The sequence below is a fragment of the Anolis carolinensis genome, chromosome 1 (assembly GCF_035594765.1).
Source record: "Anolis carolinensis isolate JA03-04 chromosome 1, rAnoCar3.1.pri, whole genome shotgun sequence".
In the NCBI taxonomy this organism is placed as follows: Eukaryota; Metazoa; Chordata; class Lepidosauria; order Squamata; family Dactyloidae; genus Anolis; species Anolis carolinensis.
In genome coordinates this window covers 18658005-18682467 of record NC_085841.1, presented here as the reverse complement: position 1 = coordinate 18682467, position 24463 = coordinate 18658005, and the positions used below count along the sequence as shown (strand labels likewise).

General features: G+C 39.4%; 1 protein-coding gene across 2 annotated transcripts in view; it reads left to right on the top strand.

Moving 5' to 3' along the window:
• Positions 1-4478: 4478 nt before the first annotated feature.
• Positions 4479-24463, top strand: part of abhd12 (abhydrolase domain containing 12, lysophospholipase) — a 28674-nt gene continuing 8689 nt past the window's right edge. The window contains exons 1-7 of one of the 2 annotated variants that reach the window (XM_003216104.4): positions 4479-4740; positions 13634-13758; positions 15419-15524; positions 18891-19010; positions 20920-20950; positions 21326-21371; positions 22632-22761. In XM_003216104.4, coding sequence (XP_003216152.2) covers positions 4619-4740; positions 13634-13758; positions 15419-15524; positions 18891-19010; positions 20920-20950; positions 21326-21371; positions 22632-22761 — 680 coding nt within the window. In that variant the 5' untranslated portion in view covers positions 4479-4618. Of the gene's footprint in view, positions 4741-4902; positions 5077-13633; positions 13759-15418; positions 15525-18890; positions 19011-20919; positions 20951-21325; positions 21372-22631; positions 22762-24463 lie in introns of those variants that run through there. The other variant, XM_062970507.1, reaches the window with a different exon arrangement.

Below are 24463 nucleotides of genomic sequence, written 5' to 3'. Positions count from 1 at the left end.
TAGCCTTAGTCATTTTGATATACAGGGTGGACCTGGCAAATCTAATCAAAAAATCTGGACTGTTTTATCAGGGTCAAAGGGAAAGTAGGCTGCAGTGAAGACAATAATATTATCTCAGGCATTTTGCAATGTGGTGCCACCTTTTTCTACCTGAGGTATATCTCACCTCTTCTTTCACTGTTTTCTCATACTCATTCCAACCCTAGGCTATATTCTTACGTACGTCAGCCTGTAATTAAAATAATGAGTTCCACTTTAGAATCGTTATTCTTCTAGTTTTGAACCCATTTATATCTTTTATAAGCCCCAGGGGCAGGGAGGGTCACTGAACAAAATGAGGTCCCTTCTACACTGCCATATAAAACCCAGGATATCTGATTTCAACTGGATTCTATAGAAGTGTAAGTCTGAGTCTTTCTATCTATATTAAAAAGTTACAGTGTGTGTGTATGTTTCTACCACAAAGGCTTCTACATGGCTTGGTGGATCCGGACCAAACTTCACATAAAGACGCAGCTCGGTTGGCCTTTATAGGATTTCCAAGGACATTTCACAACCTCCCAAAGTTCTTCTCTTCCCATGCCCTCTCTGTCTTTCATCTTGTCCCTTTCTCTCTTCATTCTGCATATAGCACTTTTGATCAGATGCTTATCAAAACAGTTCAGGAAAGCAAATGTCCCAATTATAATACTTAAATATATCAATATACCATCTGGGCCTTTTGAAGCCTTATTTTTGGCCCAATCGATCAAAATCAAACTACAGTAGAGTCTCACTTATCCAACACTCGCTTATCCAATGTTCTGGATTATCCAACACATTTTTGTAGTCAAAGTTTTCAATACATCGTGATATTTTGGTGCTAAATTTGTAAATACAGTAATTACTACGTAGTATTTCTGTGTATTGAACTACTTTTTCTGTCAAATTTGTTGTATAACATGATGTTTTGGTGCTTAATTTGTAAAATCATAACCAAATTGATGTTTAATAGGATTCTCCTTAACCTGTCCTTGTTATCCAACATATTCGCTTATCCAATGCTCTGCCGGCCCGTTTATGTTGGATAAGTGAGACTCTACTGTACATCAAAATGCCATTTCTAATTCCTACATCTAAGACTGCCCTGTTTGTGGCTTGACATTCCCAGAACTTAAATTGATTCCTTTTTTCCATACCTAAGAAAGTGATGGGCTGTTTTGTTGTTTTGCTTTCAACTGCCATTTGTTAGTATTTGTGGAGTTTATTAACATTTATTGCCCTGTGGGTTTCTTCCTGTATGTTTTTCCATGGCAGATTGCTTCTAACACTAAAGAGACTAGGTTCAGTTGATTTCTAAGGCTAAGGCTATGTATTTAATCAAACCTATTTTTGCTATTTATTAATCAAATAGAAATCGGGTTCCTTGTCCCCTTCAGTGTATGAGGGGAAACAAGAGAAGGGGGAGGGAGGGAGGGAGGGAGGGAGGGAGGGAGGGAGAAAGAAAGAGATGTATGAAGGAAGTGGAGGAAGGAAGGAAAGAGCTAGAAAGAAAATGCATACCTATGTAATGCAGGATATATATCAAAAGACATTTAATATATTCATTTATGGATCGTCTTTCAGATACATTGTAAATTGCCAGTCACACTGAACACATTCCCAATTGCCTTTTGGTAGTTAAGCGCCCTCACAGCAATTTGCTGTGTCCCATTAAGTTGAGGTCAAAAGCAGAGATATTTCATCAATTCTGCTCAGGGCTCAGCTGCCTTTGGCTGTTCCCAAACTATCATCAGTACCAAGCCATTCTCAATCTTTCAACTGCTTATTATTAAAGCTTTGACTTTTAAAAGTGGTGTTGCAGCTTGTTTCTTTTCAATCACTTTCATACTTTCACACCTTTCTCTTTTTTAAATTATGTGTGAGATGCTTTGGGAGATTTTTCCACTGAAAAGCAAGGTTCAAAAGTTATCATTCAATAAATAACCTGCCCTTGAATATAAAGTCTAGGAGAAGCATCATGTGAAAGGGCATTTAATGACTGGGAACACCTGTAGAATCTAATAGCAGTCTCTAGGAAACAGCACAGTTGTTCTCAGAGGTTCAATTAGGCAACATGAAGGTAACTTCATGTTTTATGAGAAGCTGTTACTTCCAGCTTGTGTGTGTGTGTCCAAATTGGAACCTGCATCTTTAAATGACTACATGTCCAAACAAACAAAATCATCAAGTGTTTTTTTATTATGCATTACATTTGCCTTCAGTATGCTATTTACAGGATTTTAGGGTGTGGTGAGCTTTAAAGCTCATACAATAATAATCTGTACATGCATTCCGCGTTATAACAACATATATCTGTACAATTTTCTTGTGTATCCCCTTATACTTTGATGCTTGGCATCATCACATGCTAATTTCAAAACCTACAAACAGTGGAAGAAAAACCCTCACAACCTGGAATTGGACAGCACTAACAGAGAACACAAAAGAAAGCATGAACTCCAACACATGCTTATCTGAAAGGACTTCAAAGCTGAATATTATGGAAGGATGCATAAAGGAAAATACTTTAAGAAATCTAAATGAATGCACATGGTATATAATAATGTCTAAGTATTTTCTGGCATCACTGCCCTTATTTTAACTTGCTAAGAAAAAAAGCCACCCATATTGTAGAACACGGCTTCTTAAACTATGGGTCCCGACTCAAAATTGGTTCCCCTTAGCTCAGTGGTTCTCAACCTGGGGTCCCCAGATGTTTTTGGCCTACAGCTCCTAGAAATCCCAGCCAGTTTGCCAGCTGTTAGGATTTCTGGGAGTTGAAGGCCATGTTGGGGTCATGACCACAACAAAAAAATTGGCAATGGTAAGTTTGTGAACACTACTAATTTACACAAATCTGTTAGCAAATACATTCAGTGTTCACAGTGGACTCTGCAGAAAATGTTCCACAAAAATGAAAACCAACCTGCCTAGCAAGCATTACGAATGCTGGTTTATGATGAGAAAATGTTTGTTTTTATACCTATTTATATACCTATGTACCCACAGTTATGTTTACATTTCTCAGGCAAAAAGGTGTCATGAGTGGAAAGTTTGAAACGCCTTGTTCTTGAAAAAGGATGGGCAAAGTGCAGTGTGCTGGCATCACACAACATGATTAGAATTTGCCACATTCTTCCTGAAGCAGCACTGACGGCTCAGTCAGTACCAAAAAACAACATCAGGGAATTATTATTTCCCATTCCTAGAATTCTCCAAGAACAGAGACAGGAAGTTTAAATGGGTTGGGAGAGCCAATCCCTTTTTCCTGCAAAAAAAAAATCATAAACATAGTGTTGTCGAAGGCCTTCACAGCCGGAATCACAGGGTTCTTGTGTGTTTTCCAGGCCATATGACCATGTTCCAGAAGCATTCTCTCCTGACGTTTCGCCCACATCTATGGCAGGCATCCTCAGATGTTGTGAGGTATATATACCTAGCAGTTCGAAAACATGCAAATGTGAGTAAATTAGGTACCGCTTCTGCGGGAAGGTAATAGCGCTTCATTCAGTCATGCTGGCCACATGACCTTGGAGGTGTCTATGGCCAACGCCGGCTCTTTGGCTTAGAAATGGAGATGAACACCAACCTCCAGATTCGGACACAACTAGACTTAATGTCAGGGGAAAACGTTTAGCTTTTCTATCTGTAGCATATATATGTAGTAAAGTATATATAAAGTTTTATTCATACTTTACTACAATGATGATTCATATATACAGTAGTCTCACTTATCCAAGCTAAACGGGCCGGCAGAACGTTGGATAAGCGAATATGTTGGATAATAAGGAGGGATTAAGGAAAAGCCTATTACACATTAAATAAGGTTATGCTTTTACAAATTAAGCACCAAAACATCATGTTATACAACAAATTTGACAGAAAAAGTAGTTCAATGCGCAGTAATGCTATGTAGTAATTACTGTATTTACACATTTAGCACCAAAATATCACGATTTATTGAAAACATTGACTACAAAAATGCTTGGATAAACCAGAACGTTGGATAAGCGAGATTCTACTGTATATATACGCACGCACACACACACATATATATATAGCTGTACGTAGTAAAGTAATCATAAAAGATACTCTCGAACTGGGTCCCTCTCCAAAAAGAACGCCTTTAGAGAGGATTGCCCTCATCAATCCTTTCCAAAGAATAATGGCTACTGCCAATGACAGGAAGAAAAACACGCACTCAGGTGCGGTGCATATTGGAAGCTAAAACGTCTGCCTGGTGAAGACTTGAAGGTGGAAACGATAGGCGATATTTTGTTTTCCTCACAACTCTTGAGTCTTCGGCGGCAATCTTGATCCCGGGCCGAGGCGTCACGTGACAAGCGGAGGCCTCGGCGGCCATCTTTGTCCCGGGCAGGGGAGCAGCGGTGCCTCCCCTGCCTCGGCTGAGGCGTCAACCCGCGGAGGGAGGGAGGTCACGTGGCTCTGGGGGCCCGCCCCTGATTGGTGGAGCCAATCGCCCTGTTCTGTTGCTGGGCTGAGAGGATGTAGCGGCGGAGAGCGTCTTCCCTCAGAGCGAACGAGCGAGTCAGGGCTTGCTCTTGCTGCTACTGCTGCTGGGCACCTCGTCGCCGGCATGAGAAAGCGGAATGAGTCCGTCACGTTGGAGTCCTCCTCTCCGCCTCTGGAGAAGGGTTTCAGCCTGAGGACGAGCCTGCGTTTGCCGGGCAGCGACGGCATGAAGCGGACGCTCGGCAGGTAAACATTGAGTGGAGTGTGTGTGTGTGTGTGTGTGTGCGTGAAGGCCGCGTTTCCACGGCAACGGGCGGCCCACTCGCCGTTCTCTCTCCCCCCTCCCCACACATCTCATCCGGGCCTTCGGGTCGCTATGACAACCGTCGCATCGCCCCTGCGAAATGCCCTTCCAATGAAGGAAGAAAGGAAGGAAAGGCCATTCTAGTCAGGATCCGTTAGTTAGTGGCTTGAGTCCTGCCTGAAAGGGATGCCGGGCCCTTCCCGCTCGGCCCCGGCGGTGCCCCTCGCCTTTTGTCGCATTGCCCTCGCCGACTGCTGGCCCAGGAGGAGCTGCTTCAGGTGCGCCAGGGGGTGGGTCGGTAATGCAGCCAGGCCTTTCCACGGTTGCCTTGCCTGCAGGCGAGAAGGCCCTGTCCTGTGACTGCCTGATCACAAGCGAACGGGATTAGTCCAGAGCAAGGCATGAGCCAACTTGGGCCTTCCAGGTGTTTTGGACTCCCAACTCCCATCATTCCTAACAATCTCAGGCCCCTTCCTTTTCCCACTTAAGCGGCTGAGTGGGAAAAGGAAGGGGCCTGAGGCTGTTAGGAATGGTGGGAGTTGGAGTCCAAAACACCTGGAAGGCCCAAGTTGGCCCATGCCTGACTCCAGACTGAGTGGGATTTGTTCTTAGCTTGCTTCCAAATGTGTCTCTGTATATAACATTCTTCTTTCTAAGCTATTTTCCCAATGGAGGGGTTAGCGTTTGTGACTGTTTCCAGGCCTGTAGCCAAGGGGTGGTGGTGGTTAGAGGTTCAAAAAACCTGATTTACTCATTAATTTCAACTGGTAAACCAAATCCCCATGCTGAGTCTATGAGAAGCAAAAATTAAACGAGTCCGTGCAAGCAAATTTTGAGCTTAGCAAAACATTACAAAGAGTAGATACGGACATTTTTGTTATGCACACAGAACCTGTGAGAGAATTTCAGGAGATGTTTATGTTTTTTTTAAAATACATTATAACTGTAACTCCACTTTGCTTATGACACGATAAATAAATAAGAAGATCTTTGACTCAGCGAGATCAGTGGCAGAGTCTGTGGGTGGAGAAATGAGGATTCCTTGCATCTGTTCAAGGCAGACTTGTGAAAGCAACATACAGGCAGCTTCACTAACTCCAGTGGAATATTATAGGCCAGTCATGGGCAAATTAAGGCCCGGGGTGGGATGCGGCCCTCTGGGCGCTTACCTCGGGCTCTACTCATTTTCCCTGTCTTCTCAGCATAAGGACACAGGCCGCCGCATCCTTATGCAGAAAGGACAGCGGAGGAAGGCATGCAGCAGCTGAGAGCCCTCTGGAGCGTTCTCAGCCACCGCATGTCTTGCCCTCCTCCTGGCATTAGGATGGTGCGAGTGGCCCCATCCTTATGCCGAGAGGACGGCCCAAGGAAAGCACACGGCAGCTGAGAGTCGTGGCCGTTACCTGTCTTGCCTTTCTCCCGGCATAATACCAAGAGGACAGCCAGAAGATCAGAAGAGAAGGATCAGTGAGGAGGATTGGAACATTTGCTGCATGTCTTTTCCTCCTGGCAGAAGGAAAACCTGAGGATGACCCAGCCCTTGCCCTGCCCCGCCCTCTCACAAGCCCATCTCACCCAGTACGTGCCTATCTGCCCTCCCACTCGGCCCTGCCCTCTCAGTCTGGCCCACAATGTGGCCCTAAGACAAAAAAGTTTGCTCATGCCATATAGGCTAAATGTGTACATTCCATTTCTGGACCTTTTCTGCAGTCAGCTTCAAGAAAGGTTTACAGGGCACTTGGAAGTAATTCAATAATAATAATAATAATCTTTATGTCCAGCCCTATCTCCCCAAGGGGACTCAGGGCAGTTTATAACAAATATTGGTAAACATTCAATACCGTTAAACAGTAACATCCCAACTGATGTTGCAGGGAACACGATGGAGCTGTGTCTTCCTGGCTGCTCCCTCTTCACTCTGTGGCCCCAGAGCGGCAGTTGGTATTGTGGGGAGGGGCTCCCAAGTGATGTTCCAGGAGACAGGAGTGTACTGCAAGTGTTCCTCCCTATTAATTGTAGCCATTTAAAATCCAACTTGAATAAGTGCATAGAACTTTACAATGAATTCCTTCAAGATACTGACACACTGATGGAAGAATTTCACCTGAGGTGTAGAAAATGGGAAAAGATCGCACCTGCAGAGAAACTATCAAATGCACTGGAACTTCCACTGAAAGCATATCTTGTCTGTGATTGACAGTTTTTTTCCGAATGTGAAGAAATTAATATAAGGACCCTATGTGTCTTTTGTATAATGTATGGTCCAAGGTATTGGTTTATCTCTTTCTTATACAAGTTACAACCAAGAACACACACCCGAGGAGGGGGGCAGTGGATGGGAAGCCCCCCCTATATGGTCTGATTTTTGAGCTCCAAAACGAAAGAACCGAAAACAACCCTCCCAATTTCAGAAGGCTTACAAATAATGGATCAGGGCCCCCACCAAAAGCTGGGGCAAGGTTTTCCCCAAATGCACTTGTCTACTGTCAACACTTTGATTGTAGTGCAGGCCTTGCCAGTTTCAGTTCCTTAGTAACTCCAGATAAGGAATTTCTGGAACCAAACCTAGATGAGACACCTGCCTGATTCCTGGAGAGTCTTTTCCAACCCACTAAGCTACACTGGGTGACTCAGGTGCACAAACCTCGGTTCCTTCTATTTTCCAGAAACAACCTTTACAGGCCCTAATATTATCTTTTAGGGTGGATATAATTAGGACTCCAGAGATACATAGCCAGTTGGGACAACAACGCAATTGTGAGGGTTTTTTCAGCAGCTGTTTTTCCCTCCCTCCCCATGCCTTGTGAGGTTTGGGCCTCTTGTTTTACAGTAGAAAATGCTCTTTTATGTCTACTAGAATGAGCTTCAGTGTATGTGTGTTCTGGAAACCCAGCAAGTGTATGTGACTTTCTGTTGGGTATATTCTTTTGCAAAAAGAAAAAAGCATACATGCAGAATTTGAGCTACTTGTGGTTTGCAAGTTCATAGATAGGCTGCCTTATGTTCTTTCTACTTTCTTATCTCTAGACTAGATAATGTCTCCTGTTCTTTTCCTTTCTTTCTCTCCTCCCCCCCCCCCCCCCCCCTTCGCACTCAATTTTCCTTCACATGCATTTTCTATCTTTGGAAGTATATCATCTGAATTTATCCTCAGGATGTGGAGAACTCATATGCAGAACTACATAATTGCTGTTGTTTTAACTAAAAGAAGACTGGCTGCAATGGCATCTCATTATAGCATTTCATTTGCAATGAAGTCAGTATGAAAACTTCATTTCCCCCTTCTCAATTTGTTGTTTTAATTGTTTTATGTTAAACACAGACATATGCTTGGAATATTATCCTAGGAGCAAGATCTTACTCTGCAGCTCTAGAGTTAGTTTCTGCAGCTCTAGAGTTAGTTTTTATCTCTTTCTAGGATGCTAGGCAAATAATTATTAAAGATTGACTCTTCTTTTCTAGACCATGAATAACTAATAGAGATATTTATGAGCTAGTGATGTTTTGGACTGATTTATCTATTTTTGTTGACACTGTCTTTTAGGCCTCACATTTTAATTTTTTAATTTGATAGGTATATAGAGATTTGAATATTGAACTAGGATTTCCATAGCTGAGCAGATATGGTTCAAATGGCTGCCCGGCTTTGGAAATTATGTAAATGGCCATGGGCAAGTCACATTCTCTCAGCCTTAAAGGAAGGCTGCGACAAATATCTGAACAAATCTTAACAAGAAACCCATAGGGTGGAGTTGCTATAGGTTGGATTTGAATTATAAGCACATTGCAACAATCAGTCTGGCACAAGCTGAAAGGTAGATCTAGAATTAGTCGCATTCTGTATGTAATATATATAGTGAAACCTCAATTTAAGAGTATTTTGAGTTAAGAGCCAGCTTGCTTTGACATACAAGCAGCATTCTGAATTAAGAGCTAGCGTGGAGGGAGTGTTAGTGCTTGATTACATGGCTTTAGGGCTTCAAGGGAGCAGCCTCTGTGCCTTGTGCTCTTGTCTGCTTTGGGAGATTAATGTCTGCTTTGCTCTTGTTCACTTTGAGGAATTTTGGGTTAGTTGATTTTGTGTGGTTTTTTATTCCTGGTATGTTTGCTTCATAAAAAGAGAAAGGGAGCAAGGGCAAGAGAGGGAGGGAGGCAGTAATGAGTACAGTATGAAGAAAATGTGCTTCTGCCTCTTCACTTTGTTTGTTACGCATCCTTGCCACAATTTTGTGCCATTTCAAAGTAGATTTTTTGTTGTTCCATGTAAGTGTTCACATTTTGCCTTGCTGTTACACTGGCCAACACACATTTTGTTGCTTCAAATGTGTTTCCTTGTGCTTCTTAGTGCTTCTACCATTTTAAAGTTGATATTTCTGTTCCATGTGAATATACGTTTATACATTATTTGTTATTTATAAAGTACATTTTCTTATTTAGAAATGTGTAACAAAAATGGGAGGAGTTTCAGGGCGGCAGAACAAATCAATTGCATTTCAATGTGTAAACTTGCTTTGAGATAAGATCATTTTGAGTTAAGAGCTCAGTCACAGAACAAATTAAACTCTTAGGTCAAATATCACTCAATTTGAGAACATAGTAAGCAGAAGAAAGAAGCTGTAGGGTTAGAAAACAGAAAACACAAACTAGGAAATTAGGGTCAGAGATCATATTCTTGGGGCTGGAATCCAGATACAAATTGAGATAATTGTGATTTTGATTTATCTGCTTATAGAGTTCTGTTTGTTTCCTGTCACTTTTTTCAACATATTATGAGGCCAGTGGAAAATTATGAAAGAGCAAAGTAAAAGAGATGACTGGTTGAACTGAGGGCAATTCTCAGCTAATAGGCAAAAAAACCCAAAAAATCCTTTTGTGCTACGTGTGATTCATGAATTGTATACATCTCCTCCCCCTGCAAACCCAGTGCTAAATGTTCATTGTGCTGTTTCATCAACAGGGTGAAACTGTCTTTAAAATAAAATGTGCATGGGTTGTTTTAATAATGTTCCCCAAAGCTGCCTGAAAGTGCTAATTCATCTTAAAAGGCATTGACTCTTCATGCATTGTGTTTTAAATGCCAGTGTGCCGTTTACTGCTACCAAAAATGACAATTTGTCTTTGAAGCAAAGCACTTGTATCTTATTTACAGAATATTTCTGAGAACACTAATAATGTTGTAAACAAGGCTACTATCCCTATACGACTTTTTTCAAAGGCAAATTGTGGCTTCCTCCTCACAGAGCATTGACATTTTGTTACATAGTAGTTTTGACCAGTTTGACCCAATATGGATTCCTTATGTTAGCTATCCATGGAAATTGTCCATCCCTGGTATAGGTTGTCACAGCAGGATTTCTGAATCTGCAAAACAAACAAGTTACAAGACCCATGTGTCTAAGCATGTACTTAGAAACTTTTGAAAACTCCTTTAAATTAGCTGCTTAATTTTCATGCATCTAGGCAAAGTTTTTATGCAAATGTGCTGTATTGTAATGTTCCAGAAGATTTTGTGGAGGTGGAAAAGCCTGTGACATTGCCTAGCTAGAGAAGTGCAGGAATGGTGTGCTCTTATAGAAGGACAAAACAGAAGTTTCTACATGAAGGAGAGGGATAAAGAGAGAGATTAGAAGAGTGGAAGAGAGATTAAAGAAAAGATCAAAGAAAAGGTAGTAGGCAGAAACTGCAGCGTGGATTAAGACAGAATGTAAGATACACTGCACTGAAAAAAGCCCCAGAAGGATATTTGACTTTAGACCTTTGGCCCTTACTCTTTGTGTTTCATGCAGTATGATCTCAGTTATTGATTTGCAAATTGCAAAGATCACAATACCATAACACAGGGTGTGCATTTGAAAACTATAGAGCAGTGGTTCTCAACCTGGGGTGCCCAGATTTTTTTGGCCTACAACTCCCAGAAATCCCAGCCAGTTTACCAGCTGTTAGGGTTTCTGGGAGTTGAAGGCCAAAAATATCTGGGGACCTCAGGTTGAGAACCACTGCTACAGAGGCTAAAGGTAATAAAATCACAAACCATTGTCACAGAATAACCCTGACATTTGATACATCAGTATTTTTAACAGCAGACAGACTATAACAATAAGATAAGTATTTGCTGTCTATGCAGAATGTGTTTTTCTGGAATCGCGAACTTTTACAAGGGGTTTAAAATATTTCAAAGCTGAAATAGTAAAGGAGAAGTGTGCCTGACTGAAGGTTCCACTTCCTCATACTTCAGTATGTTGAATTAATTCAAAAGTTACATTATCTTGTATATATAATTGGCAGAAAACATCTCATAGGCCAAACCTGTTCTAAGCTGATCTGCTACAAAAAGCAGCAAAAAGCAGATATGGCTAAGAAAAATACAAATCCTTGTATGTAAACTACTTGAGAAACAGTTATCTTCATATAGTCATATGATTGACTGATGGTCCTCACCCTAAGACTTCGAAGCCCAAATAGATTCATATGAAAGAACATGGTCCTTTATATAGTGCTTATGAGACTGGCAGAAATAAGTTTGTAACTTAAGCTTTCCTAGACTCATTCTACTTGATCAGGTTATATCTTTTAGTTACATTTTTGAAAACTTCCTGAAGAACTAATTTAGGTTTTTTAAACATTATGTTCCAAGAATATTATAACTGTGAAGTAGGGTGTGCAGAGGTGAAGAAGTTTGGAGAGAGGTCCTGTGGTCAATGCATTTTTTTCTTCAAAATTAAGATTCTGTTGAAGCCAGAATTTTTCTTTTTGGGCATATTAAAAATGGCCAAAATAGGTAAACTGTCAATGAAGAGAGAAGAGGCTTTAGATAAATTTCTCAATGATTGGAAGCAGTTCTTAAACTTTGTGAAGAAAAATGAAGAAAAGTTAAGCCTTGTGGGATTTGAATGTTAGGTTTTCAAGAAATGCCCATTGTATTGAATAATGTATTGTACTCTTACAAATAAGATTTCCTTCATGTCTGTTTGTATCCTTAGTTGGGTGGGCAGGAAGTCATATTTTAAGTTGTTGGGATTGTATGGATGGGTAAATGGGCCCGGGCTGTGGCGCAGGCGGGAGAGCAAGCCAGCTGCAATTAACTGCAATGAATCACTCTGACCAGGAGGTCATGAGTTCGAGGTTGCTCGGAGCCTATGTTAGTTTGTCTTTGTTCTATGTTGAAAGGCATTGAATGTTTGCCTATATGTGTAATGTGATCCGCCCTGAGTCCCCTTCGGGGTGAGAAGGGTGGAATATAAATGCTATAAATAAATAAATTAATTAATGTAATGTGATAAAAATTCTGTATCTTTAGGCCACAATTCTGAGGTTCTGCACATCTTTTTAACTGTTTTTTAAAGATATATTTATTTATTTTGGCAAATCTGGTGTTGTAAAAAGTATAGTTAAACTAGTCTGAAGCAGGATTCCCAGTAAAGTGCCCAGATATAATTATATTAGATACTGTTTTTACTTGGGGGAATATTTCTAGATACAGTAGAGTCTCGCTTATCCAAGCTTCTGAATTATCCAAGCCATTTTTGTAGTCAATGTTTTCAATATATTGTGATATTTTGGTGCTAAATTTGTAAATACAGTAATTACAACATAACATTACTGTGTATTGAACTACTTTTTCTGTCAAATATGTTGTATAATATGTTTTGGTGCTTAATTTGTAAAATCATAACCTAATTTGATGTTTAATAGGCTTTTCCTTAATCCCTCCTTATTATCCAAGATACTCGCTTATCCAAGCTTCTGCCAGCCCGTTTAGCTTGGATAAGTGAGACTCTACTGTACTAGGCAAACAACTCAAGGAATGTATCTTTTCACACTCATTATCATATTTATTTATTTATTTATTTACAGTATTTATATTCCGCCCTTCTCACCCCGAAGGGGACTCAGGGCAGATTACAATGAACACATATATGGCAAACATTCAATGCCAGCAGACAAGCAACATACATTAGACAGACTCAGAGGCATTTTTAACATTTTTTTCCAGCTTCACGATTCCGGCCACAGTGGGAGCTGTTGCTTCACCGCCCAGTAGTGGCTGTACTTCCTCACTCCTTTCCTCGTGTTTTGCTGGCAGTTTTATGGTGTTGTAAATTAATCTCCCGCACTGTCTTTCGGGGCTGCATAGGTCAACAGCAAGCCGGGGCTATTAATGGTCGGAGGCTTAACCCGACCCGGACTTCGAACTCATGACCTCTCGGTCAGTAGTGATTTATAGCAGCTGGTTACTAGCCAGCTGCGCCACAGCCCGACCCCATTCTCAAATACCTGTATTTGAAGTGATGCAAATAAGGATGTCTCTCTCTGTTTTACTGAGGGACACCTGCACTCATCTTTTCTTCATTTCTCTGTCAGAATGTAACACAAGTTTTTGCTGTTATTCTGTGAAACATGAGCATTATAGAAAGTGATGTTAATATATAAGTTTGCCTTCAACTTGAACCCTCCAGGTACAGTTTATCATGCTGATATGGCAGGATGAGGGATTTAGATTAGAACAGTGGTTCTCAACCTGTGGTTCCCCAGATGTTTTGGCCTACAACTCCCAGAAATCTCAGCCAGTTTACCAGCTGTTATGATTTCTGGAAGCTGAAGGCCAAAACTTCTGGGGAACTATGGGTTGAGAACCACTGGCATAGAATATCAAGAGGGCACCAGTTTGGGAAAGTTGGGGAATACTAGAAGTAATGTATACATAAAGCAGCTTACGAAATACTAACTTATGAAAACAGAAAACAACTTGTAAAAAAAAATCAAAAATCTGTTTAAAAAATCTTCAAAAAAGATATATGTAGCACACTTTATATTTCCTTCCCTCCTCTTTTACAGGAGACATGGAATGTGGTTTCGGTTTCGGAAAGTAGTAATGTGGTTGTTGGGAGTGTACATAGCCATTCCATTTCTAGTAAAACTCTGTCCTGCTATTCAGGCAAAGCTCGTCTTCCTGAATTTTGGTAAGAATTGTGCATCTCTTTTTTTGCTGTGTCTTGAAAACTAAGTGGGCATTTTACCATATAGATGACTAACTTTTCATACAAAGGAAAAAAGGATACAAAGGATTCATAGCCTCTAAACTAGGCATGGGCAAACTTCAGCCCTCCATGTGTTTTGGATATCAACTTCCACAATTTCTAACAGCCAGCTGATAGAAATTGTGGGAGTTGAAGTCCAAAACATCGGGGGGGGGGGGGCGAAGTTTGCCCATGTCTGCTCTTAAACCCTTGTGCATTCAATTAGAGCCACGGGGTGGGCAACTGCAGCAGGTTTATGGATCAGGTTTTATGCTTGGTATCATCTGGATCTACATAGACTTCAAAAAATTGCTTCTCCAGAAATCTAAAAGTGGTTATTTATTTAAATGTAAATTGCTATTCCCTAAGGCTTCTAAAAGGCAAATTATCCTTTCTTTTAGACAAGACAAGGGAAACTACAGAGTGTCTGAAGGGGCCAAGGGTCACAAAATCATCCTTGGAGTCTCCATTTGGTCCCAGCACCTTGTTAGAGCTACCTGTAGTTTAGCATTTGAGGCACATCAACCTAGCATTCCTCAAAAAACTCTTCACGTATTTGGGAGACAATGTGAAAACCTAACATCAGAAGACTACTGCCATTAAGATATCTGATTCATAGTTATTAAGAATCGTTATCTGCACATATGCCTACGCAATATATCCCTCATAGCTGTGGGACTGGTACCTGCGGTTTCGCCTACCAGTACCTGACAAAATGTGTTATTACAATATATTGTAGGCTATCTCTCCAGGCATTTTCTGGATTTTTCAAGGTGACTTCTGGTAACATTTGCACAAGTCGTTCATTTCAATAGGGCTTGTTTCTATGGTAAATACAGGGATGTATCCCTTACGGAAATGGGGATCATGCTGTACTTATGAATATATATTGTTTCAGATGAAGTTTTCTCTTTTTGGCTTAGATTTTAAAATCAAGTGTCTCAGTAGTCCAGTGTGCATTTTAAAAGCACACAACATCTGCTTCTATTGTTATTTCCTCATGAAGTGCTGATAGAGGAAAAACTTGATGTTGGCTCTAATTTTTGTTGCTGTTGACATCGGCAGAGAATATGCTAATGCCAGCTATTGAAAAAGCTATTGTTCCCTCTCTGACCTCTTCAATATCTGCTGTGCTGTTTTTGGTATGGCCATATTCTGATCATTGCGACTAGATGGTTTGTAGATATTGTACATAATATTGCTTCTAAAATGGTCTTTCAATTTTAGGACTAGAAGTTTTTAATAAAACTACAAAATTATGTATTCTGCCTTTAGCATTGGACAATTTATTAGTCTCTTTTGCCAATAACAGTTATAATTTCATAATCTTTATGAAGGTGGCTGCACAGTAAGGAGAACCAACTAATAAGAAAAGTTGATGTATCATTTATTCTCATTAGTCATATTTATAACCTTGAACAATCCTGCACTGCCTAATGCTTGGAAATGTTCAGTAGTTTGTAACCAGTGCACCTCTGAATGAGATTTATTTTATTACATTGGCCATTGTGGGGTTTTGTAGTTGTATGTGTGAAAGTCCTTGCTTATACTTTGATTAGCAAGCATACAGAAAGTAAAAGAAATGTTTGTTCTTCTGTTTCAGTGAGAGTACCCTATTTCATTGACTTGAAAAGGCCCCAGGACCAAGGATTAAACCACACCTGTAACTATTACTTGCAACCAGAGGAAGATGTAACCATTGGAGTCTGGTAAGAAATGCCATGTTCATGCCATTATCTATTAGAATCCTTTTCTTGTGCTGCCAAAAGTCATGATTTTGATTTCAGTGTTGAGGGAGAGAGTGCTGAGAGAGCGTAACATCATGTATACTCCTGCAAGTTTTTAGCTTTAGTATGTGTGGGTGTGTTATCATTCACTCACTGTTGGAAGCTCAACCTCAACTTTCTGAAAACACTTTGTTCTTTGGACAGAAGTTAAATATGTTGATCAACACATAAAATGTAACCAGCTCAAACTGCAAGGAAGACTAGTGATCTTAAAGCTAAAAAACTGTTCTGTAAAGTTGAAGGCCGTGACCTGAAATACAGAAGACCTAAGAAAATGGATTTGCTTTTTAAAAATAGTTTGACATGGGATTCAGCAAATTTTCTGAGAATGTACATAAGGTTCAATCAAAGCTTACTTAAACAAACCATTGTATGGCAAAATTTGCTATTCATTTCCAAGTGGTGTTACATTTTAGATATGAAATTGTCATGCAAGAGTATTTTTTTGCAGTTGATTTGTAGAGAAGTAGTCCTTTGGGAATACCTGTCAGACTACAACTCGAGACTAGGGCTTGAGTCCCTGCTTGGCCATGGAAATCCACTGTGTGCTCTTGGACAAGTCTCCCAGCTCATCCTGTGAGGAAGGCAAAGGCAAGCCTCCTCTGAATGAATCACCTTAAGGTCACCATAAGTTGGAAATGACTTGGAAGCACACAACTGCCAAATTTGTATTCCATCATGTTCAGTGTTGTTGTTCATGGAACAAATCAGTATTACTGTAACAATAAGATCGTTCCTAAGATTACTTCTGTGCAAATGGAAAAAAAGATATTTGGCTAGAATTCAAGCCTTTTGGCACATATCAATGATAGTTCTGAGCAAATGGGCCTTGAAACAAAATATTGCACGTGGAGGCCTTGTGTTGAGATTTACAGCAAGCTATGCACTCTTCCAGTATTTTTTATTCTAATGAGTTATTTTTTATTTCTCCACAATCACAGTTTTCCTTCTCCCTCCTCAAGCAGTCTTTATTTCCGCACAATATGTTCAATCTCATTTAGTCATTTGGGTTGATCCATCTAGGAATTGTCCTTTAAAGATTTGATATACAATACCTACCTACCCACCCACATTTGACAAAATATGTTCTCTCTAGGAATTTTCTAGTTTTTCCAGGCAACTTCTGCTGGAAGTTACTATAGAGTCACATTGGAGGACCTAACACATTTCTAGAGAAAATACTTCTGTAGAAATTTTCTTTGCCCTCCATCTTGACTATGTGGTCATTTCCAATGGAAGTTGCCTAAAGAACCTGCATAATTCCTAGAGAGGATTTTCCAACAAAAGTTGTTCATTTTGTAGGGTTTGTTATTATCCATGGTTGCATGTTTCCATATTAAGTTCAGAAACTCTCATGGAAAAGGGGGTTATAGTATACTGCAAACTTTGGGGGCACTACAAGTTTGCTGTTATCTTCTTTCGTGTGAGTGATACAGTTTAGATTCCATAAGGCTGTAGAGTCAGAGAATGAGTTCTAGAGTCAGAGAATGAGTTAAGAAGAATATATTCTGTATCCTGCGTGGTGTATCTCAATAACACTTTGTAAATTATGCTTCCCCTCCCTCATACCCAGAAGAGGGCACTGACTCTAATGAGCCTTTTCAGTGTATGGAAAAGATAATTTGTTATTTTGGAGGACTATGGCAAATGCTGACAAAGTCTAAATTACAGAGACCATGGATATCCAGGAGCTAGGCTACCACCTGATTGCATTTAGTTTTCTTTTCTAAAATTCCTTAGAAAATAAATGTTGGTGTGTCCTCAGCTTCTCTTACAAGATTCTTGGACAGATCTGCCAGATAATTCAGTGAATGTGTGTTGAGCTAAAATACTCAAATGATAGTAGATACTTGAAATTGTTGGGTTGAGATTATTAGATCCAGGAATATGTTGAATAAAAACAATTTTTAACTGGACTTAAATTTTCTCTTACTATCTCATAGAGAAAAGCTCAAGTGGCATCCAGTGTTCATGTGATGTGCATGATTAGTATGAGTGGGTGTATTTGCTTTGTGGTGATTCAGCTTTTAAGATCAGTTGCAGTAAGCAGTTTTAAAAAATATCAGCTGGTTTGCTTTTGTTTGGTTCTTCTTTGTTCTCTTTCCGTGTGAACTGTCATGAAAACTGGTCACAATGTGAAGTAATTGTAGCTTTATAGTATGGGTAGTCTTCTAACTAGCATTAATCCACTTGAGTCATGTCAAGACTGTGAAAACTTAAGCTAATCTTTTGTAACTGAAAAACAGAAGTAATAGACTAAATGGGTACAACTCTTTTGTTTTGACTTGATGCCATGAGATCCACTCTGAATTGTGTGTATGACTCAAGCCCTGTTCAAATGTTTGTCTGAATATATGAGAGCTCTACATGAACATGAGTAGAACATCCTTTAAGACATCTGTCTCAACTTGGGGTGGTAAGGGCCTAAAGAGTCAAAGCCAGTATGATTATTCCCTTAAAGCCCTCATATATTTGGGCAAAGACCTGAGCACGGCTTCAGATACCCCTTTATCCACATGCAGTTACTTATAAGAGCCCAGTGAAGCTTTGGACAAACAGCCTGAAACATTTCAGTGGAGTCCACTGTTACTGAGAAATACTGGACTTGGTTTTTGCTGGTCTAATAGTGTTTGTGTTACTATAATTGACAGTGGGAAATATTTTTCATTTGAATTTATTGTCATCTCACTACCTATATTTACTACTAATCATATGTACTGTATAAATACAACTGAAGTCCAAGTTTGAATTGAATATATTTCAGGAAGTCATCAGGATGTGTACATGAGAGCTCATACCATAATATGTCTTTTAGTCTTAAAGATGTCACACAATATTTTCTTATTTAGAGGGTATCAAAAAGTAATTTGCAGCTAGATAATTAAAGCTTCAGTTATTCAGAGGTGGGTGTTTTTGTGGGCTTGAAGTGGAAATCTGTTTCATTATTATTATGAACCCTGAACACTGAGGAACTTGCATTTCTCCTTGGTTCCTGCATACTGGAATAGACCCCAAATAGAAAATCTCAGATCTCTTGTGACAAGAGATCTGAGATTTTCCATTTGGGGTCTATTACACAGTAAGGGGTAACAGAAATAATGACTATACTTCCTCTTTTACTTTCAGCCACATTCTTAATACTTCAACAGAGTTAGGAATTCATTAGGAATGTATTGCTTTCTAGGCTAATTCTGTATGTCAGATTTATTGATTATTTCTCCTTCCTATCTAAGGAGTAGGAGAAGAAAGTACAGGGAAACAGATTTCTAACTTGCCCTGTGCTTTTAGGCACACAGTTCCTGCAGTGCTATGGAAGGATGCTCAAAGCAAGGATCAGCCATGGTACGAAGACATTTTGGGTTCTAATCACCCTGTGATCCTTTACTTACATGGAAATGCAGGAACCAGGTAAGACATAAAAGCAGCCGGCTACTATGATGATAAAATCTTCGTTTTTATGTGTTTAGAAGATGTTAGACCTAACCATATCAGTATGCAGGGCAAGACAATCATCCTTCACCCCCAGCTTTCAAAATACCCTAAAGATGCAGCAAATTTTCACTTACCGTAGAACATTTATTTCATTTATCCACATTTATAATGGAACATTAATTCCAATAGACCTTACTCCTAGTTAAGTGTGTATAGGATTACAGCACTACTTTTATTATTACCTTCTTTGTTGTCAGAATTGGAGATGGGTGCTTTTTCAACTTGGGATTCTGGACAAACGTGTATATTATGTCCTAATTCCTATTGTTTGTCCCAGATAGAGGCTTTTTTCAGTATTAGATATCTTATTTCTCCTTAGAAACAGGGCCTCAGGAGGAGATCTTCAGACAACATCATACCAGCAAGAGAAGAGGTGCTCTTTCAGTTATCCCTCTTCCAAGGTCGTATTCCATTAGTCAGCACAGGGGCACAAAACTATTACCTAAATCTAGATGTTAGCACCTATTAGAGTAGACCTGTTGAAGCAAAGGAATTAAATTCCCTTTGACTCAGTAATTCTACATTAGGACTAACAGTTGAAATTAGACCCCTATGCGCGCAAGCGTTTAATGAATGAACTCAGTTAGCATTGACATGGATTGGATTAAGGCTTTTGCACAAGGTCTGATGGATGATTGGCATATATATTCGGTGTTGCACTGTGTTAAAACTTTTATATATTGTATTTTACTATGTTATTTAACTATTTTAACTGTTTTATTCTTATTTTATTGTATTATGATGTACTGGTAGTGATCCTACCAGTTGTGTAAGCCGCCCTGAGTCCCCTCGGGGAGAAGGGTGGGATAGAAATACTAGAAATAAATAAATAAATAAATAAATAAATAAATAAATAAAACAATTATGATTAGGCCTATATTTGTAAAAAGTGTGGTGTCCCCCTTCCCTTTCAAATGCATCATTTCTTTGAACCTAGAAAGGTGTGTGGAGTTCTAAACCAAAGAGAGAAACTTCCCCAATATGTAAAAATGAAACCTTTAATATATACATTACCCTGTGATCATGATCTAGCCATGACTGTGCACTTCTAAATGTGATACATTTCTGAAAAAGAAACTTACTTTTCAGTATATAGGTATTGTGTTGTACTGAAAGTATCATATTTTCTGGTGTATAAGACAACTGGGTATAAGACAACCCCCCCAACTTTTCCAGTTAAAATATAGAGTTTGGGATATACTCTCCGTATAAGACTACCCCTCTTCCAGCGCACACCAAATAAAAAGACTATCAAAACAGTAGCGCAAACATGCCTCTTTCACCCTTCTGGCCCGCCCTTGTATCCTATGACTGTACCTCCTTCTGTGCCTCTCAGATCTCGCACATGTGCACCTGTGCAACTTCACGGCAATCCTCAGGAGCAAGATCAGAGAGAAGGAGGTACGGTAATAGGATACATGGGCAGGCCAGACGGGTGAAAGAGGCATGTTTTTCTGGGCACAGCACCACACTATCTTTTTTACATACCCTGGGCGTCCCGGATGCCTGCAGCTTGCTCTGCCCTTCACTTACACCTTCCAGATGACGTACTCTTTCACCTTGTCATTGGTACTGCGTTAAATCACTTCTTTTCATGAATCCCTGTGAGTGGATTTTCTTCTACCGTACTTGTACAGCGCCCCCTTGCTGCTTTCATACGTTCGCCGCATACGGCGGGGATGCGGATGTGGCTGTTTTTGAGTGCCCCTCACCATATGCGGCGACTGTTTTAAAGGCACTTTTTTGTATTAAGATGTCAGGAAAATAATGTATCATCCTTGGGTATGTTAAACTAATACGTAATTTGTTCATTTTCTTTTAATAGAGGAGGCGATCATCGTGTAGAACTGTATAAGGTTAGAATTTCAATATTTTGTTCATATGACTTAATATACAACTAATTTATATTTATAGTTTTATTTATCTGTAGTTACTTATTTGTATACCAGTTTTTTTTGTTCCGAAGAGCTATCACATCAGCATGTTAATTGGGACACCTATTTCACTCACTGTTATGCTTCAACAGAATATTTAAGAGAATATCCAAATCTTTCTGGATTATACTAGTTCATATTGCAGGTAGAAGATTGCATGTTTGAATCTTCCCTAACCCCATAGAAATTCATTTGAGCATATCAGTCGCTAAGTGGGAAAGGTTATGTTCATATGCAGAGTTTAGCATTCTTTTGACAATACTAATAATAATAATTGTGACTGTTTTCTGTTTATAGGTTTTAAGTTCACTTGGTTTCCACGTAGTCACATTTGATTATCGAGGTAAGTTTTTTAGTTTTGAGAAATACTTTAAATTGCAGTTAGAGTTTTTGATGCAACTGTCCCAGCACCCATCCCAGTTTTTTCAAATGAGAGCTTGTATTCACTTAAGGAGAAAGCTTTCCTTTTACCATGTTGCATTAAGAGCTTTTCTTGTTTGCTTAGGAGGTTTCAGATGTTAAAGGCTTCAAGTGCCCCCCACAAATCTCTTATTAGAGAAGCTTTCAAACCCAGTAATAGTTTTCATTGAAAGATGTATTAAGATAATGCTGCATTGATTTCAGCAGGCTATGGTTCAACATTTAAAGTGCCTCTCCAGAAGCTCACTTTCTGTAAGGGTGGTTTTTGAACCATGTGTCTTCCTGCTTTTGTCGTCAGTTAAGGATTACCATTTCTGGTTGAAGGTTTCATTGCTGATGAGACCTTTTGGGGGTGTTAATCCTTTGCTATGCTGTCCAGAGTATTCATACATGGCTGGAGTTACACTTAAAATGTACCTGATCCAACTTACAAACAAATTCAACTGAAGGACAGTCCTACAGAACCTATCTTGTTCGTAACTTGGAGACTGCTTGTATTTGTAATTTAGGCGTTTGTTTTCATTGCCCATTGCTTAGTCATTGTTAAGTAATAATTGGCCATTGAGGAACTTATCTGATTTGTGATGGCTGAGATTAATTTAAATACTGAAAATCAAAAGTGGAGTATCATAGAACATTCAAACCACGTATTACCCATTATTTACTTAAGTCAAAGGCATCATCAAATCTAATAAGTACCTCAATTTTCAAAAAGCAAAAGAAGTATTTGCTGGCAAATATAATGTGTTGCAGCAAAAGGTGCATTCTTTGTAATATGCCCATTACATTTGCTCCCTGCTTACAATTCCTTGAAAAAAAAGCAATTCTGTTGGAACACAAATGCTTTAAGCAATGGAAAAGAAACCTTGGGGTGCATCTATGCTTTAGAATTGCCTTTGTTCAGTGCTATGGAGTCATGGGGACTACAGTTTTGCAATGTCTTGATCCTCCTCTGCCAAAGAGTGCTGAACTACAAATATCAGGATTGCATAGCTTTGAACTATGACAAATTACATATGGTATCCCTCAAAGAGAAGCTACAGGTGCTCCTGAATCAGCTTCCCCTGTTGCTTTGACTCAGAACTAAAATGTCCCTATTTTGCTAATCAAATGTACACCCTAATTTTGGCAAGGTGATTTAGCCAAAAACACGACTCCTAAAATAACGCATTTTCTCTTTCAGGTTGGGGAGACTCAATAGGCACTCCCTCAGAGAGTGGGATGACCTATGATGCTCTTCATGTTTTTGACTGGATAAAAGCAAGAAGTGGAGATAACCCAGTTTATATATGGGGGCACTCTTTAGGCACTGGGTAAGTTATCAGATTGTAGATGTCTTTAAGCAGGGTTTTAAAAAGATCTAAGTGGCTAAATACTTTGAATTTAGGATGTTCATGTAATAGTGAGATGGGGTAATTACAGTCTCTACACTGATTTGTGTTCCGTTAGCACTAACTTAAAGGTCAATGCTGGGCTAGAATGTCAAAACTAATTAGCAAATTATAACATAGACCAGGTTTGTAGATCTGGAATTCAAGATGTGTTAAAAATAAAATGTATGTCAATATAGAAGTTAACCTATGGGCAGATTTAGAGGTTTTTACCACCTGATTTTGATGTACTAATAGTGTGCTCCATGTGCATACTGTGAGTTGGTCAAAAAGCCTGGTAAGAATTATTTCCTCTCTTCGCTAACTCCAAACCATTTTGCCAAACCTGCACCTTAAATTTTCCCCAAAGGCAGTCAAAAGTCTGGGCAGATGTTGGAGGACTATTCCTTGTCAGAAGGTAGTCCATTAGTTTATGCATGAGGAACATCTCTGCAAAACTGTTAGTGGCAACCCATAGGGATTGCATGTTATCTACCTCCTTCATTCAAAAGCCATCTAGATTTATAGGAAAGATGCTGTTTTATTGTCATGAATGCCACATTGTATAAGAATTTGGCATCTCTTGTAGATACCAAAAATGCCACCTTAGTAAAAAGGTAAAGGTTTCCCCTGACTTTAAGTCCAGTTGTATCCGACTCTGGGGGTTGATGCTCATCTCCATTTCTAAGCCGAAGAGCCGGCATTTTCAGTAGACACCTCAAAGGTCATGTGGCCGGCATGACTGCATGGAGTGCCGTTACCTTCCTGCCAGAGTGGTACTTATTGATATACTCACATTTTCATGTTTTTGAACTGCTAGGTTGGCAGAAGCTGGGGCTAACAGCGGGTGCTCATTCTGCTTCCCGGATTCGAACCTGCGGCCTTTTGGTCCGCAAGTTCAGCAACTCAGCGCTTTAACACACTGGGCCATCAGGGGCCACCTTAAAGAAACATAAACATGTACACTTTGCTTATCCACTATTGCAACCTCATTGTTTTTAACCTGATGTTTTAATTCTGCGTTGTGTTTTTTAACTTATTGTGTATATTTTTTATTGGTTTTGTTTTTGTCCTGATGTTTTATATTTTATCATTGTTTGTATTTTGATTTTGCTGTAAGCCGCCCCGAGTCCCCTTCGGGGGAGATGGAGGCGGGATACAAATAAACCTATTATTATTATTATTATTATTATTATTATTATTATTATTATTATTATTATTATTATTACTATAAATATTCAGATTTGTGGATATATTTTAAAATAATGTTTTTGATGAAACCCATTAAATTGCATTGGACAGGCAATTCTCTCTAGAATGTTACCACCAAAATTCTATTTAATTTAATTTAATTTAATTTATATGCTCTCCTCCTTCAGCCCCTCTATTCTATGTGGTTGATGTCTGAACCTCCATTCCCTCAGGGTCTTGGTTCATCTTGTAAGAAATTGCTTTCTTAACTTAAGGCTGAACATTCCCAGAACCTATTATTAATGAGTTCAAAATGCACTCACTGTGACTGTTTGTTCCATGGTTCATATTCTGTTGTATGTTGTTTGAACTCTGCTATCAATGGATTCTGCATAGATTCTGCCAAAGGCATTGCTGTATTGAAAACAGTAGTGCATTTGTTTGGAGTCAAAGC